A 17,586-nucleotide genomic window follows, 5' to 3' on the forward strand; every position below is an offset into this window, starting at 1 on the left:
TTTTCGAGAGCTTTTATCTGAAATTTACTGACTATCTGCAGAAATGAAAATTTCGTTTTGGCCGTTTTCCAACTTTTATTTACAAAATTAAATAGATTTATTTTTCTTGTTCATTACATGAGAATCGAAGAAGCCAAAACAATAATATGTTAATAATACTAACAGAAAAGGGTCAACCAAAATCATTGGCAATCAACTAAAAACGATGCTTGTGTTTAACATCTAATCTAGACATTATGCAATTTTCCATTATTTTTCAATTTGCAACTGTATTTTGTGTGTGAGTGTGTTTGAATATGTGTGTTTTGTGTTTTGTGTTTGATATTTAGTATCTACAACATCAAAGATAACTTTACATCAATATAAGTTATTTATCTGATGGTATACATATATATGTTTTATACATTTATATATATATATATATAATATATACTCATCTACGTGTGTACTCGTATGTATGTATGCGTGTATGTATATATAGATATATGCACTCGTATATAGCCACAATTTCACTCGATATATTCGAATGTGAATATATGGTTGTGTATATATAATAAGTATTTATGTTGGGCTTTTTGGTTTATCATCGTTTCGGTTAATAATTACACATGTTATGTATATTTCAATAAATGTATGTATTTCTTTATGTATATAGATATATGTATGTATATCATTCCGTTTGCACTTTAACCCATGAACTTTAACAATGTGCTTATTAAACAAATCAATCTCCGCCTCGGACACGCTCAACACACCAATTCAATTGTTCTGCACTTGTACTTTAATATTTATCATTTAGTTTTTCATATATAAGTTCACATTATAAACAATTTTTAGCAATTATGCTCTTTTTAGTTGTATTATTACTTCTTTGGCCCCCGAAAGAAACTGAAAACTGCGTACGCAAATGCAATTTACATGCACGAATACAACAGATACAAACAATTTTAACATAAGAAATCTAACTAAAATCAAATCATAAGCCATAATATACCTACTAAGAGATACTAATTGGAAGCAGTGTGCAGCATTTGCTTTCTCCACGTTATTAAGTTCAACATTTTATGTTTTTCATTTTGTATATATATATATGTATGTATATAGGGAAATTAAAATAGATTTAAAATATTTAAGCTAGATAATGTTTAGAGTCTAAGAGCATAGGACACAGTTTTACACATATGTTATGTATGTATATATATATATATATAGGTAGATATAGTACATTTACATGAATCGTGTCGAGTTTTAAGATAAGTATTATGTACTCTATGATTCCCTCTCTCTGTCGCTCAAAATACTACTGTAATACACGTATGCTATACCTGTTTCAGATTATTCTTGCTGCTTATCTTTGATAGTTTCTACGGATCTTCACACCATCATTATTATCGTGAATCTTTGTCTGCTTCTAAACTGTTTTATTCGTAATTTGTGGCTCTTGAAAATAGTTCACATAAGACTAGTAAGTAATGTGCGCTTTGAAAATCCCACAATCCTCAATTCTCTCCATCTCAAAATACAAATCATAGGAGAAATTATTTAACTAAGGGAAATGATAATCAAATGAACTTTGAGTTCATTTGTATTTTATCAAAGAGAAAGTGAAGTTGATAGAAAATTGATAATAGTAACTGAAGTTAAATCCAATCAATCCCATTTAAACAAAACACAGCCAGCACATTTCTTGCATTTCATACTAAACTCATAAATCTGCTAAAAAGTCATGGTGTCTAATGGACGACATCGCTTATGGAATTGGACACCATTTTACTTCATCTTCTTGTCCTCATGCGCCTTCTTCACAATGGCTAGCTTGGAGTGCGGCGAAGATGGCGACAGAGTGCGATACGGTGCCTCCTTGGTGCCATGCAGAACCAGAGACCATTCAATCAAATGTCCAATGCGTGTTTGAGCAGAGTTGAAGCGTGCCTGCAATGCAGCGAAAAAAAGTGAATAAAATAACTTACAAAAATATGAATTATACCAATTTCACCTCGAGTTTCCATGTGCCCTGTGGATACTCGCCCCAGGAGTGGGTGGTCATGAAGGGCCATTTGGTGAAGCCATCGCGATGATCATCATCGTTGGCACGTCGCGACAGAATCATGGATCTAGATACGGTAAAAAAAGAGTGCAATGTTTAATGTTCAACTCGGATAAAATGACAAATCACACAACTCACTTGGTGCCCATGGGGGAGGTGAGGAAGAGCTCCAGGTCGCCACGTCGCGATGCATTGGCCGTAATCACTGCCTGTACGTGCTCCAAATAATTCACTTCCGTATCACTGCCCTTGCACGCATCCGTTTTAATCTCCCAGAACAGCGAGCGACCCATTATAATTGGCCTGCAAGTGGGTCAAGAGTTTAGCTAACAACATAGGGAACGAGAACATATACGAGAGTATGTAAAGCACTTACTGCGCCTTGTTAATCTCGCCGGCCTCACAGTGATAGCGTGCTGGCACCGAATGCCATTGCTTAGCCAGTGTCACCATGGCACCCGCATCGAGCACACCGAACCCAAAGAGGTGATTGAACTCCAGGCCAACGCCGTTCATTGTCCAATAGAAACGGTTCTTGGCATCGAACAACGAATTGCGCTTCGATGTCAGCACAGTCAGATGCTGTATGTCGCGCCAAGTCAGCTGTGGGCTATTTGCCAAAAAAAGGAGGGATTTAAGATTTGCATAAATTTGATGTAGAAGCAAGAACTTAAACTCACTTTGCCTCCAAGGCCAAAGCAAAGACACCCGCTGCTTCGGGTGCCGCGGCACTTGTGCCCGAATGTGTTGTCGTACACTTGCCATAGAGGTCAGTGGTGGCAACTCCAGTGTTGGGATCCTTGGCACCATTGCTGAACGTGGATGCTAGAGTGGAGCTGCAGCTTTCATCGTAGTGCGCATTCTGGCCATCGTTGATGGCGCTGTTAATGGATATGGTCCACATGGAGGCGGCATAGCCATCGCAATTGCAATCATCCTCCTCGCCGCCATCGCCCGATGCCCAAACATAGATGTTGCCCAAACCATTGCGTCCCTGCGGGTGGTTCATTCAAGCAAAAATTTAATGAGTCTCAAGCTAAAAGCTGCTAGCGAGCATTAATCGCATCGCATCGAATCGCATCGCATCGTACCTCATTGACACCCTGGACAATGGCACGCATGGTGGCATTGCGTGGCCCATCGACCGTCTTGCCATCATCGGTGGGACCCCACGAGGCGCTGTAGATGTGGATTTTGTGGGGTTCATGGCCCATTGAGTTGGCTTCGATTAGGTCGGTCATATAGGGCTGATCCAGCATGCGTATGCCTGTGGAGCGAAGCGATAAGTATGCATTAATCTTAATGGCGGAAATTATAAATCAATATTTATAACGCAGCCACCACAACCACCGTCCAACTGGACGTTTTCACTTGACACTTTATGGCCACCATAAAAAGGACCTATCAAATATATCCGATTTTCACTTGATATTTCCCAGCCGTGCTATAAAAATGACAGATAACATTTCCGGGATTTATGTGCACACTTGTTGCCCCAGCGATACCCGAACCGAACCGAACCGAACCGCAGAACCGTATTTTAAATAATATTTGTCGCTTCAATTTATTGGGCATATTCCGGACTACGCGGCGTGTACGTGATGCAAGTCCTAAGGCGACACTTTAAAAGACGCCACTTCACTTGAAGTGTTGGGACACCGCAAAAGCGCTTCGTCGACGACGTCGTCGTTGTCGTTATTGTTGCCCCTTTGCTAAAGCCACTTACCTGCGATTTTGCTGTCATAAGCAACGCCCACGCCGCAAATTCCATTATCTCTGGCAGCAGCCACTTCGCCAGCGCAGCGCGTTCCATGGCTGTAAGGGAAGAGCAAAACAAATGGACGAAAAGTGTGAGATAGGGTGTGCCAGAGGATTGGCAACCATGTCATAAATATGTTAGTCAGATTCCTGGCATTTCATTCCGTCTGTCTGTCTGGCTGTCTATCTGTGTGTAGTACTTAGCAGTAAAGGGCTTTGCCACCATTATGCAATAAATGCGATAAGCCGCAAGCAGGCTAAACAAACAGGAAGCTTGGCTGTGCATACCCCGGAATTCGTTTAACTGGTTGGGTATTAAATAAACAAAACACCAAAAAACAATTAACCGACAAAAAACAGTCGAAGAAATTAAACGAAATGCGTAAAAGCAGACGACATGACTTTGCCTTTAAGCAGAGAAAAAGAGACTTTTATTTTCTCTACATTCGCTTGGGTCAGGTCATTATTCCTACTCCTCTCTGTGTAGTGGCACTTAGTTTAAGCCCCAATGGAGCTTAGGCCTGCTTCGTGCCTCCACTTACCTGTTAAACCAATCGTCGGTGTAGCGCGGGTAGGGGAATGGATCATTGCTGCTAAAGTCATAGCTGGCCTCCGCATTCTGTAGAAAGAGAAAAAGAGAGTAAAAAGTGAAAGGGTGAGAAAAATGTACATAGTTACTCATATGCGTATTAACTTGTTTAGTTGGTGTGAGTCCTAAGTGCAATTTGGTGTCTCATCGCACCCATAAAAGCAAATAAATGCTTGCTATCATATTTACACGCATTTTTATGGGAGGGTTGAACTATCAAGTTATATGACGCAAACAATAAATTTGTGTTTTAAAATAAAGTTGAATAGTTTATTATGCGCATGTTTGGTTATTTTTTGGTAATAAAAGTATTTCAATAAGCTATTGCAGCTTAATCTACGCTCTTAAACCTTTAAAAACTGACTATTTAAAGAAATCAAAGCAACTCTTTTCATAAATTAAGTTTTTCCTAGTTAGTCTGCCATAGTCTGACAAGCTAATAAAATATTTCTTTTCAGTATTTCGAAGTGTGAATGTGAATGTTTAAAAATAAAATATAGAATAGTTTATTATACGTATTTTCTAAATATAAAAGTTATGCAAAGCTTTAAAAATAAATATTTAAATATATATTTACGAATTCCTGCTACTTTTCTTGGTAATCAATACTAATAAAATATTCTTTAGAAGTTTGATTTTTGTTTGTCAAAGCTTAAAAAAAAAAATTTGAGTCTTTATTTATAATCTGATAAAATAAACTAAAATAAACTTTTCGTAACATAATAATGACACTTCTATTAAACGGCCAAATAAACATTTTAATATATTTAATCATATACAATTATACAATTTATACTCTTATAAAAATATATTATTTGGTAAAAAAAGTAAAGAAATATATTTTTCAATGTTTAAAGCACACAATAAATGTATATCTGAAACAACTTGAAAAAGGAAATTAACAGCAAAATTATTCATGGTGTGCACCACATTTCAAATGTCAGTTTCAGCTGCTTTTAACTCGCACCAACTTAAATTGCATTTTAGCGTTTTAATCGAGTTGACATATTAAATTAGTGGCCCGTAAATGACGTGGCTTTTATCAACGAAACTGCGAACGGATATAGTTTAATTAAAGCCAACTACTGCTGCTGGTGAAAGGATTCGCAAATAACATTTGGAATTGAGGATGTGGTCTGTCGGTCAGCCGGCCATTTGGCCATGGCCGTCACACACATGGTAAATATAATTTTGAAATGCAACAATCCAGACACACATACACACGCACAAACGAGTTTGGTTATTTACGAGAAAAACAGAGTTACTCACGTAATTGAATTTGAGGTCCGGATGCATATAGTCGACTCCTGTGTGTGCACAGTGGGAAGAGGGAAAAGTGTATTAAAAACTGTTGCACAAATTGTGGTTCTCTACATATGTATGTTATGTAGTATGTATAAGTGTGTGTGTATTCGTACCGTCATCCATGATGGCTGTTGTCACGTTCTTGCCAGTTATACCCTGCGCCCAAGCAGCCTGCACATTGAGATCCAGCCGCACCTTGCCGCCATTCTGTCCGGTGTTCTTCAAATACCATTGCATGGGGAAGTACGGATCCGTTGGCTCCACATCCACATCATTCGACTCGCCCAACGTGGCCGCATAGTGCAGTCCATGTATGGCAGGCACCTGTGGTCGCAGTCCGCGTTTGACACGCCTAAAGCCCGGCTGTTGGACAGCCGTGTGTACCTAGGAGAAGACCATCGAAATGAATATTCAATAAATGAATTGACAGCTGTCAACGTTTGTCGTTGTGGCAATATGCTCTGCTCTACCCTGTTCGATTGTAGGTCAATGTTATGCGTACGTGACAGTCTAAAATGTTAATTTTGCGTAACAGGCAAACATCAGCTCCAGCTGTTGCCCCAAGCTATTGACAGGGCCAGAACACACAAATCGAAACTGAAGCCAAATCAGCATAATTTCCATCTGCATTTGCCATTTCCCCATTTACCATTTACCATGGTGTGTATTGTGTTTTGTTTGACAACTGCATTTTGAATAGTAATTATCGAGAATGGCCCACTGGCACGTTTCTAGCTTGGAGCTGTATCCAATTGCAATGCAATCAATGCTGCTGTGCGTTCTGCACTGACAGCAATACAATTTGCCAACTGATTGCACACACAGAGATAGATAGATAGATAGATAGAGAGAGAGCGAGTTTTAGCCATGGAAACCATAGCAATACTATACTCGATATGTATGAACTCTGGCATTTGTGCTCGTGATGAATACAATTGTCGGCAGTCTTGGAATTTCAAACAGGTTGCCATCCACTGTTCACAACAACATCATCGTCATTCATCATCATGATTCGCTATGATTTACAGTGCGTAATACTCACCGAGGGATGGCTCTTGATGGCGCGCGTGTGCGTCAGGCTGCGACGTGAACGGGCATGCGGCAGAGTCCTGTGCTTGAAATGATACTCATGTCCATCTGCTCCTGCCAGCTGCAAATAAGTAAAAGTAAAAGCAAAATAGAGAGAGAGAGAGAGTGAGTGATATTTCATTAGAAACTCATACTAATTGAGCTTAACACATTAATTCGCTGCGTCAGCCATAATTGAAGTGTAATTGACTTTTGCTGGATATGCCCCAACCGTATACTATATATGTATACACTATATATGTATGTATGCCTCCACATAATTACGTTTTAAATTGCTAGTCATGGACAGCAGCAGCAACATCATCATTGCTTCGGTAAATTGAGAGTTTACAGCTTCAGCTTCAGCTTCTCCTAGTTATTTTCCATTTTTGCTGCAATGCAATTCCCAATAAATAGCATATCGTGTTACCCAAGATCCCAACATCCCAACAGCAAATCCCATCACAGCCCAGCGGCAAAAAAAAAACTTTGGACTTGGAGCAAGTTTCAATTGGGTCAGACTATCGCATACTCTGCTTACAACTAAAATTGACTTTTCGCCACTTTTGCGAAACTTGTCAAAATAACGAGTGAGTAAACCGAACCAATTAGAGCATTTCAATTCGTAATTCCCTCCCCACCCCTTGGGGGATCTGTTAAGTCCTTGGCTCTCAGTTTTCCAGCCAAGCAGCCATTGTCCTCTTGACCTGCGGAATGTCATTGGAAACTCGCACACAAATTGAACAGCTGTTGCGCATCACGGTCACGTAATCGCTGTTGCCACTGCAGTTGGATTATGAATAATTAGTTGCCTGTTGCCTGAGACGAGAGAGAGAACTCAGTTGAGTAGTACATAAAAAAGCCGCTTAACTTTGCCATACGCTGCAGTAATTAAAATTTTGCCCACAGCAGCTGTTGTCAGCTGCCCACTCGCTTGTCGTTTAATATCTGCGAAAGCATCGCGGGTCTTCTTCATTCGAGCGGCATTTAAGTAGAAGAGGCAACTTATCATCATCTTCTAGCTGCTGTCTATTTATAGACACGAGTTTTTGAATAAACTTCTCTCTTGGCGGCTGCAACCTGAGCAACTGTTAGCATACACGCCCACGTCTGCTGATGAAGGGTTTTTGGCAAAAAAAAAAAAATTCATGATGTATTTATTTATTTATTTATGCATTTCTCGTGCAGACAAAGAAGTCTTCTAAACAAATTGCCCCAGCAACAAAAAGTTAATAGTCTTTCGAAATTCTCTTTAGCTATAATTTCGCTTCGCATATTTCCATAATTCTGCACTTTTTGCGAATGTCTGTCAACAATTGAGTCACTTATTTATTATTCATGAAATTTTCTGTGTGTGTGCTGAGGCTACGTCAGCAGGACATTGGACGAACATTAGACGACACGCAGCTGGCGGGGCACTCAAGCCGCAACTCGCTCTTAGTTTATTTAGGCCACAATTAGGAGGAAGCACAGAGACGGTCACGACCGTCGTCGTCGCCGCTGCCGCTGCCGCTGCTGCTGCCTGAGGGCCATCAATCCATTGAGGTTTTTGTCAATCATAAACCACTGGCAGTTTGTCAATAATCTACTCATAGAGTCGTCAGCAGAAAGGCGAAAGGAGAAAGAGGCTTGCGGCGGCGGGGCTTGTCTATTTTTATGCCCTGTTAATTTGTGCGTTAAGTACACTTGGGTACTGTAACAGCTGGCCAGCTTGCCTTTCGCTGATAGACCGAAAGCAAAGTTCGGTTAGCTAGATAATAAAAACATTGCGCATACGCACAGTAGGACGTCGCCCCGCGACACCCCCCTCGCTATATAAATTAATAAGGCTCCACAACTAATCCCAACAGCAGCAACAGCAACAGCAGTCACATGCTGGCCAAATTGTGTGAATATTTTTAGAAATATTTTTGGTATAATTTTTGCATTATTCCTAATAAACGCAACATATGGCAGCGAAAAATACTAAAAAAACAAAAAGGAAAACAATAACGAAAACGAAAACAGAAAATAAATAAATAAAACTTGATGCCTGAGCTCGCAGCACGCAGCGCGCTTAGCTGAGTGGGTTGAGCGAAACAAAAATAACCGAGCGTAGAGCACACAAAGGCAGCTCTACACTCAAATGAAGTCATTGTTGTTGCCAGTGTATCTATGCAACAATGTATGTATGTCCATGTGTGTGTATGTGTGTGTGTGTGTGTGTAATACACAACGTATTATAAATATAATGTGTCACAGCGGGTGATAACGCGGACAGCAGCCGGCACCAGAGTAAAAGTAAAGCAAAGTCAGGCCAGGCCAAGCGAGCAGACACTTCATGACATATGGCCCCCGTCTCTGTCCCCTGCCTCCTCCTCGTGTCGTCTGCCCACCCTCAAGGCGACGGCTTCGTGTGAAATACTTAAACTAAGTAACACCCACGCGCATTTAGTTCATTGGTTGGGATTTAGTGTGGTGCGAGTGTGTTGCCAAAATGGCGACAGTAATAAGTTTCATTTATCGTAGATCACAGTTTATAAGTAATGTTTTTTTCTTCATTTCGAGGGGGGGAAGAGAACTTGTTGCGCTTTAAGAAAGACACTCGACACTCACGCACATTGACACCCAGAACATGAAGTATGTAAATTTGCATGCTCACTACGAGGACAAAGGCGCTGTGTGTGTGTGTGTGTGTGTGTGTGTGTGTGTGTGTGTGTTTAGTTACATCACAAGACATGCTTTGAGCTGTGAGTGGGGGGAAGGGGAATGCGTGGGCAATGCGGGCATTGTGATATCGCTCCCTTGTAGCGTGTGTGACATGTCATCTCTCAGGCGTTGTCAACGCCGCAAATTTATGGATTTTCACTCAAAGCGTATATGCACTGCATGCGAACAGCAAACAACAAGCAGTAACAATAACAACTACAGCAGCAGCGACCATATTTAAAGCAAACAAGAGCAACAGGCGCAAGCAAAATGCAGTTTGCACACGCCATAAAGCACTTCTATATATATATATAGTATGCAAATATATATATCTGCATGCTTGTGTACTCGCATTTTGTGGAACAGCAGTCAGGCTACGCAGGTGGCCTTTTGTTAAGCCCCAAGCTTAAATAAGCCAACAACAATGGCTTAAAGTCGCCATTATACAAAGCTCTTGTGTATTTATGCTGATGGGACACTACTCCACTCCACTCCACTCCACTCCACTGCCCTCCACTCCATTGCTTTCCACTGTCTAGTCTTTGCAGCTAACAAAAATAAAAGGTCACACATATGCGTATTCATTAATTCATTCTGCTTTTGAGCTGAAAAGTAGGCAACACTTTGCTACACACATCTGCACATAGTTTTCCATTAGGCAACGGGATTTAGCTACAGCTTTCACATTATCTCTTGCCATTTATGTTGGACAACTAAAGCAAATCCATTTATCAAAATGCTGCCGGAGTGTGGCCGAGATCCAAACAGAGAGTAACGAACTAAAAGTCTGTGGCTCAATGGCTCTTTATCAGTGGCAGGTCACTTTTATCAGTAGCTGTTGTGTGCAAATGACTACCGTTCTACACATATGCCAAACAGCTACTAGATAAAAAAAAAAAAAAAGATAGATAAATAGGCAAATAGATAGCTTAAATAAATGACACACGCGCTGAGCAAATGCCAAAGCGATGGAAACTGTTTCCAAGTGCGAGTAAATGCTGTAATTTGCAAGCTTGGCTGCAAATGTATTACTTGCCATTTTATTTCAATTCCCCTGACAGTTTTGCTATTTGCACTCTTCGAGTTGAGTAAACAAAAGCAATTATGCAGCCAATCAATCAACCATAAATCAGAGAAACTTTCTACTTACACACGAGTTCATGAGTTTATGATATTTGCATGCCATATCGTTTTATCGCAAAATAAAAAAGGCAAACTCATGAGATTGGCGAATGTCAGCGGCTGCTGTCTTTCCTGCTGTAGAAATTTAATTTAAAAAGTGCCAACATATGCGACCAAAATTCTCTCTTTGTGGCAAACAATGCACAAAAAAACACACAGAAATATTGATTGCCAGCTGCGTTAGCTATGTAAATCCAGCCCTCCCAAAAAAGTGCTACCACATCGAACTTGTGGCAGGTGGCAACCGAAGAGAAAGAGCGAGAAATGCAAATGAATGCCACGACCTGCTGAATAATTCAGCAGGATGTGGTGTGAAAGCGAAAGCAAAGACAAACAGCAGTCATGGCTAATAGGCTTTGATTGAGGCCTTTGCCATGTGCCAGTCATCATTGTCCTGGATGGCTGGCCAACTGGGTCGCTCGGCTGATACGGATTTGATTTGTTGGCCCAGGCTTATGCGCGTTAGCCGCTGCTAACTTGTTGACGTAAGCAGGCGAAATGCAAAACTTAGCACAATGCCAATCAAATGAAAAGTTATTTGCAACAAGCAACCAAAGCTGAACCATGACATTCGCGTCTTGCAACAAGTGGTTGCTGCAGCCAAACAAGGCGCATTTTAATTAAAATTGAAGGGCTGAAAGCTAAAAGTAAATGTGTGGCAACATGAACTCAATTTTGCAACTGGGTCATATGCTTATAAGCCAACCCAAAGGCCAGCGCCTAGAATCGATAGCATAAGACTGAGATACACACTGAGAATGAGACTGAGAGATGTGAGAATCGGAGAAAGTGCGAGGAGGCCATCATAATCACATAAGTCCGTTTGCTATTTGGAGCAAGAAAAAAAAAGCGACGACAACGTCGACGACATTCTCTCGCCAGCCAAGCAAAATAATTATCTAGCACACTGTTGACATTGACATGCTGTTGGGCGCACGCTGCGTATGCGTGATTTTCAACAACATTTCTCTGCACAAACAGGAGCCAGCCGCCCGCTGGCTAATTAAATTTAATGATTTTATCTCCATTTTCCTGACTCAGTCTTTCAGTCTTTCCGCCCGCGAAACAACAATTACATTGAAATGTAATTTGCCGCATGGCAAACAAAACTTTCTGCAGCACGCTGCCCTCTGACATTTTTCGCCAAGTGAGATGTTTATAAAGTAATGTAGGAAGCACGTTTTAACAAAGTCTAAATAATTCAAAGCTACTCGAATTGAATTAGTTATTAGAATGAAAGCAGAACTTTAAACACATTTTCTCACTTGCGTCATGGCAATTAGATTTGGCTGGTGTCTATAATTTAAAGGATTTGATTTATTGCCAATCAAATTTGAGAGCATGTTTCACATTTGTTGTTCGTCCTCGTGCCGATCAAATAACTTAATTGAAGGCTAAGCTGTTGCTAATAACAAAGTTGTGAGTTACACAAACACAATTTGCGACTGAACTAATGCATTCAAATAGTTTACGCTTCCTCAGCTGCTTTTGGCAATTAACAGCAAGAGACCCCAAAAATTTATAATAAGCTAAATTAGGGTCGTGTGTTTTGTATCAAGTTTACATTACAAAAACTATGCTTGGCCAACTTTTCAGATTCGGGTTCGGGGTCAGCACGTGTAAAACGATAGCCGACGATGCTAACGAGAAGCTTGCAAATATTTGCTAAAAGTTGGCTTTTCCATCAAAAGTTTGCCAACTTTTTGGCTATAAAGTGCAAATGGGGCATGAGTAGACACTGTTGATGGGAGATAGAAGACTTGTTAGTGTGTCGTACAGGTGACTGACTAGTTGGGGAAAGACATTTCTTAACTGAGTTTGCCAAAAGTCGAATGAAATTTTGTCGAAAGTTATTGCAAACAATGTTAAATGTGTCGTTCTCGCCCCTTTTAATGCGCATGAGAACTGAAAGCATTTAGCAGTTGGCATCTAATCTAACTACAAACTCGAACCCTACTTTCATTCGAGCAGAAACCAATTTATATGAAGCATCGAACTAAGCTTGTGTCCAGCAAACGCTTCGAGCTGCTTTACGATTCTAAAAATAAATAATAATAAAATGAAGAAAATAAAAGAGCAGAGAAAACGCTGCATATACGTGATAATGTATTGTGTGCTTTTGCCATTCTTATTGCGTGTCTCTTTCTCTCTCTCACTGCTTGTGTGTGTGTACATGCGTGTGTGTGGCTTGTGTGCCTGCGGTTCTTTCGCCTTTTTTCAAGATTTCTAGCATAACCCTGCATGTGCGTCTTCGTGCTCGTCGGTCGACGTGCAAGTCCTTTGTTTGTCTTTTATTTGCCAACATATGTTCCGTTGCCTTGAGTTACAAATTGCTGGCAAAATGTCTGTGCCGTTAATTTGCAAGCGGCAAAGAAAAGGCCACAAAATTTGTAAACTCGTTTTTCATTTCGCATAATAAATTAAACGAAAACATCCAGCAACACACAAACACAGAGACAGACTCTCTGCATCCCATCTACTCTGTTCGCAGAAAATGAAATAAATTTGACAATGACAATGACATGCCTCAAAGTCATTTGACCAACTCCCACACACGCACATAGACATCATAGCGATTTAATAGCTTTTCTGCTGCTTCCCTTCAAACTATTATAAATAAGTTATAATCTCTGGCTTACAACAGCGGAAACAACTAATGAACGCTGCATATTAAATGAGAACAAAACAGCAACAACAACTGAAATGCAATGTAATGTTCTGTCTTGCATATTAAATGAGTGTCGACAGCAGCAGCAAACTTTCTATAAATATTGAGAAAGTTATGCGGTTGCAGTAAACAGCAACTGAAGGACTTACAACTAAATACTAGCATGTATTTGGGACTAGAGCATGTCCTGAATAGCACTTTCAATTGCAACATTCCAGTCAACGTCTAGAAACTTCAAACTGAGTTTTCTTTTCAATTTGAACATTCTTTTCGCCGCGCGAAACTAAAGCAGAACAAAGTCGGACATTGTTATGTACCCCGAAAAGTATGCAATATAATTTTTAATATAAAAAAGTTATTCTAATTATGAAGATCAGAGATGAAAAGAATGTTGAAGAAAAGTTGAAGAATACAGACTTTAATAATTCGTTTGCAGGTAGACTTTCGACTTTTTTTTGCGAAGGTATTAAATAGGTGCAGACAACAAAGCTTAGGATTGCTTTGGCAAACAACAACTTAACGCTTTATGCAAGGCTTTGTGGCAGAGCGCACGTTGATAAGCGGCCCACGGCATGGAACAGACATCAGGCAGGTGACAGGCGGGTTTGTTAGCTTTTTAAGTTATTACACACACCAAGCAAAAATAAAAAAAAAAAGTGAAAGTACACACACAGAACACACTGCATGCCCAACGGCTCAGCACACAGCTGGCAAGTAAGTAGTAGGTGAAACTTTTAAGCACCACAAAGACAAACGATGAGCATGAAAATAAAGAGAAGGCGCTTTGAGGCATTAGCCAGGATATCTGAAAGCAACAGGAGCAACGACGACGACGAGCAGCACTTTGTGAATTTGTTGGCCATTAGTGAACATGAGATTGCTGTGCGGCAAAAATCAGCGAGCAGAAAATTGCAAGGCAAAGCCAAAGCCAAAACCAACCTACTGAGAACAGTTTTTTGCGTGGGATTCGACTTGTCCAGTCCTAAGTCTGCAGTCCGCAGTCCGCAGTTCAGCTGCCTGTTGGACTAACCAAATCAAAAGCATATGTATTTACCAAAGCACGAAATTGAGTTAAGTATTTTATTATATTTAAATTGTGACAGAAGCAACAAAAAGCCCATATTTGAGCCTACATAAATCGCTATTTACATGCATTTATATTGAAGGCATGTCTGTGTGTGTGGGTGGGAGTCTATAAGTGTGTATCTAATGGGTGACTGGCAACTAAGGTTTTTATTGGTGATAAGACCATAACATCAAATGCAATAAACTCAAAATGTGGCCCCAGCGCCAGTCCAAAACAGAGATAACCGAAAACCCATGTGAAACTTCATACGCCGCGTATACGCAATATCGATTTAGGCAACCCAACGGAGCATAAGCCTGCCGATGTGAGCTATGAATTTACTCTGCATTCACCAAAGTATGGAATGTCTGTCTGTCCGATGTGATTTCTGTTTGCAGATAGCGTTTGACGTAAGAGCAACAGATTTTTTTGGTCTACATGTATGGCAATTTTATTACTCGACGCCCTCAAAATAAAACACCAAAAAAAAGAAGAGAAACATTCTGATGGACTTTTGCTGTTTATCAACCGCGAACCGCACGCAAACTCAATGGGAAATTGGCCCGGATATCCAGCAAAAGCCAGCAGCGTACACCAATTTCTAATTAAATGGCGGTCTATATTTAAACCCAAAAATAAACCGAAATTACACTCATAAATAACTAATACGTACGAAGCGTCTTCACACTCTAATTTATATTCCTAATTCCAATTTAAATGCATAATCGAGTTGGTTTATTTTGTAATTGTATGTTGAAGTTAAAGTGAAGGTAAATGGAATATTATGCTCTAGTTTCAAGCTCGACTATTTATAGTAACTCTGTGTCCAATATGTGTCTAAAGAGATATTTGAAAACTGTCTCTGGCAGTTCAATAATGCTGCACTAGGAAGAGGAAAACTGAGCATGAGATTGCAAAGTGAAAATAACAAAATAGCGACCCCAAATAAGCGCAATGAGTTGGGTTCTCTCTATGAGTTGGGTACGAGGACAACAAAAATGACTGACAACTTAGCACAACGAGGGACAAATAGACCATTAATCAGTGCTGGACTTTTCAAGAGTAGGCCTTGAATTTAATTATGTCACCTACCTGGAAAAAAGGATGCAGATTAAAACCAACTGGGCATACATTTCAGGTGAATAAAAATATGTTGGATCCACTTCAAGTAACTGATTAAGTCCAACGCAATGACATTCGCATACTAACAAGTTGCTTAGGGATGTCCATAATTAGGCAAACGAAGTTGAAACGTCTCAATGGCTGAGTGACAAAACAAATGCATGGGAATGTCCTAATTCTACGAAAAACGGTAAGCACCAATCTAAGGTATTCTCTAAAGCAAATTCGTTGAAATGTCAAAGGAATACCTTCATTAAAGGCTTAGTGCCTTTCAACAAGAATTTGCATTGCAAAAGGTTATTTTCAGCATGTAAATTTTGTACAAAATGTGTTGCTCAAGTTGCTCAAAACATTCTTCGAACTTTTCTTAGCTGGGATTAATTAAAAATACATGGATATGAATTGCGATATTGTTTTTCAACCTATGCTTTCTCTTTTTGTACATCTTTTCAAAAGCCGTCGGCAGCTCTTCGCTGGAATGTAAAAGAATCTAAACAGGCAGTGGGAAATTCAATAGACAGACAGGAAGCGGATAGAAATTGTATCGCATATCAACTGCCTACATCGTTTCAGCTGATTAAAAAACCGAACGCGAAGGCTGTCACGAACGTCAGAGACGTCGAAATTAGAATGGAACAATTTCAGGCGAAGCCTGATGTCAAACATTTCTAGGTAATCCCTGGCACAAAAGTTCATGCAACAGGCAGGAACATATACGAAATGTAGTCGCAACTAAAGCCATGAGATTTCACTTACGTTGTCGTGGAGGGAGTCGTCGAGAGTTGTGCAATTTGCGCGGACGTTGCCATGGCTGCTACCAACCAGACTATATAAGCCACATTGCCACACTTGTGCAGCTGCAATGGCGCAATATGTTTTAATGGCTGGCTGGATATGGTATTTATGGTCTGCAGATGTTGCAGGTGAACTGACAATATCAACTTACAAATAAATCAGCAATTCATAGATTGTATAATAATAAGGAGTGGAGGCTTAATTGGATTTAGCGCCTGCTTCATATTTCTTTATTGACGCAATTTGCTGACCCCGATGATGGAAAGTTATCGACGGCTGCTTGCTACCCAATTAAGCTAGAATGTCGGGCTAATTAATTAGTCGCACATCGGTTTACTAGCGATGTTACGATGTTATTGCTCCTACTGCTGCGGCTGCTGCTGAGCTGAGTTACTGTGCAACAAGTGTGCTGTGAATCAAATCGATACGCTGTCAAAAACAGAAGTCTAGCCCAAAAAAACAACGAAAGACAACGCAACATTTTTTTGCAGTTACGTTATAGGTTACTATATACTATATATGTAACTGAGCTGTCAGTTGCAGCGCAATCGAAAATGTAAATCGAATATGTAATAAACAACCGTACTACCTGGCGTATACTTAATAGTACTGGTTGACCTTGTTCTCGTTTTGCAAGTTGCACTGCAAACTGCGCCTAGACGATATGCAATGGAAATTTTGCGCGACTCTTGCAACTTGCTTAAAGTCAATGGCAGCTATGTACAGTATGTGTGTGTTGTATGCCAGGCACGCGCGCACTCACACACACACACACACGCAGAGACACCCACTTAAGTAGTCACAATTAGCTGAGGCAGCCAAGTGAGACCCTTGTCGACGAGCGTAGATTGTTGTCGCTGCTGCAGCAGCAGCAACTTCTATGCTGTGTCTCTTTAGGCTTGAGGAAAACGTGCCCACGCTGCTGTCCGACCATAAAATAATTGATTTTTCACAGTCTTGCCTGCTGCCTGCTTACTAAATGAATGAAGAAAGCCTTCAGCTCGGGTTACTTACCGGTCCCAGGTTGTCGAAGCCATATTTATCGGCCACTTGGTGGGCGAAGTCATTGTCAACGCCCCGACGGAAACGCACCAGAAATGAGCTAGTGAAGACCGCCTGATTACCCAGGCCGCCGTTGACGTTGCCGTTGACGCTGCTGCTGCCGGTTCCAACAGCGTCCGCCTCTGCCACAATGAGTGGCAAGAGAAGCGCCAGCATCGACAGCATAACGATGCACAGCAGTCGCCATGAAGCAGCCAAGCTCCATGCAGCTGCTGCAATGAACATTGCACGCGTTT

General features: G+C 40.6%; 1 protein-coding gene across 1 annotated transcript; it reads right to left on the reverse strand.

Moving 5' to 3' along the window:
- Nucleotides 1–56: 56 nt before the first annotated feature.
- On the reverse strand, nt 57–17,581 carry LOC133836093 (neuroendocrine convertase 2). The gene is made up of 12 exons (XM_062266398.1): nt 17,303–17,581; nt 6,742–6,849; nt 5,813–6,083; nt 5,664–5,701; nt 4,348–4,424; nt 3,774–3,862; nt 3,139–3,314; nt 2,728–3,041; nt 2,424–2,657; nt 2,186–2,350; nt 1,997–2,114; nt 57–1,932 (listed from the first exon to the last, which is right to left on the reverse strand). The coding sequence occupies exons 1-12, from the start codon at nt 17,573–17,575 to the stop codon at nt 1,771–1,773; spliced, it is 2,025 nt and encodes a 674-aa protein (XP_062122382.1). The 5' UTR covers nt 17,576–17,581; the 3' UTR covers nt 57–1,770.
- Nucleotides 17,582–17,586: the final 5 nt, after the last annotated feature.

The sequence above is a fragment of the Drosophila sulfurigaster genome, chromosome 2R (assembly GCF_023558435.1).
Source record: "Drosophila sulfurigaster albostrigata strain 15112-1811.04 chromosome 2R, ASM2355843v2, whole genome shotgun sequence".
In the NCBI taxonomy this organism is placed as follows: Eukaryota; Metazoa; Arthropoda; class Insecta; order Diptera; family Drosophilidae; genus Drosophila; species Drosophila sulfurigaster.

Bases quoted from the DNA above. Each gene is read 5' to 3' on its own strand.
- LOC133836093 (XM_062266398.1), bottom strand. From the start codon at position 17,575: ATGTTCATTGCAGCAGCTGCATGGAGCTTGGCTGCTTCATGGCGACTG. The intron at 3,042-3,138 runs GTACGATGCGAT...AACCACCCGCAG, and splicing joins TTGTCCAGGGTGTCAATGAG to GGACGCAATGGTTTGGGCAA. The intron at 2,351-2,423 runs GTAAGTGCTTTA...ACCCACTTGCAG, and splicing joins GGCGAGATTAACAAGGCGCA to GCCAATTATAATGGGTCGCT.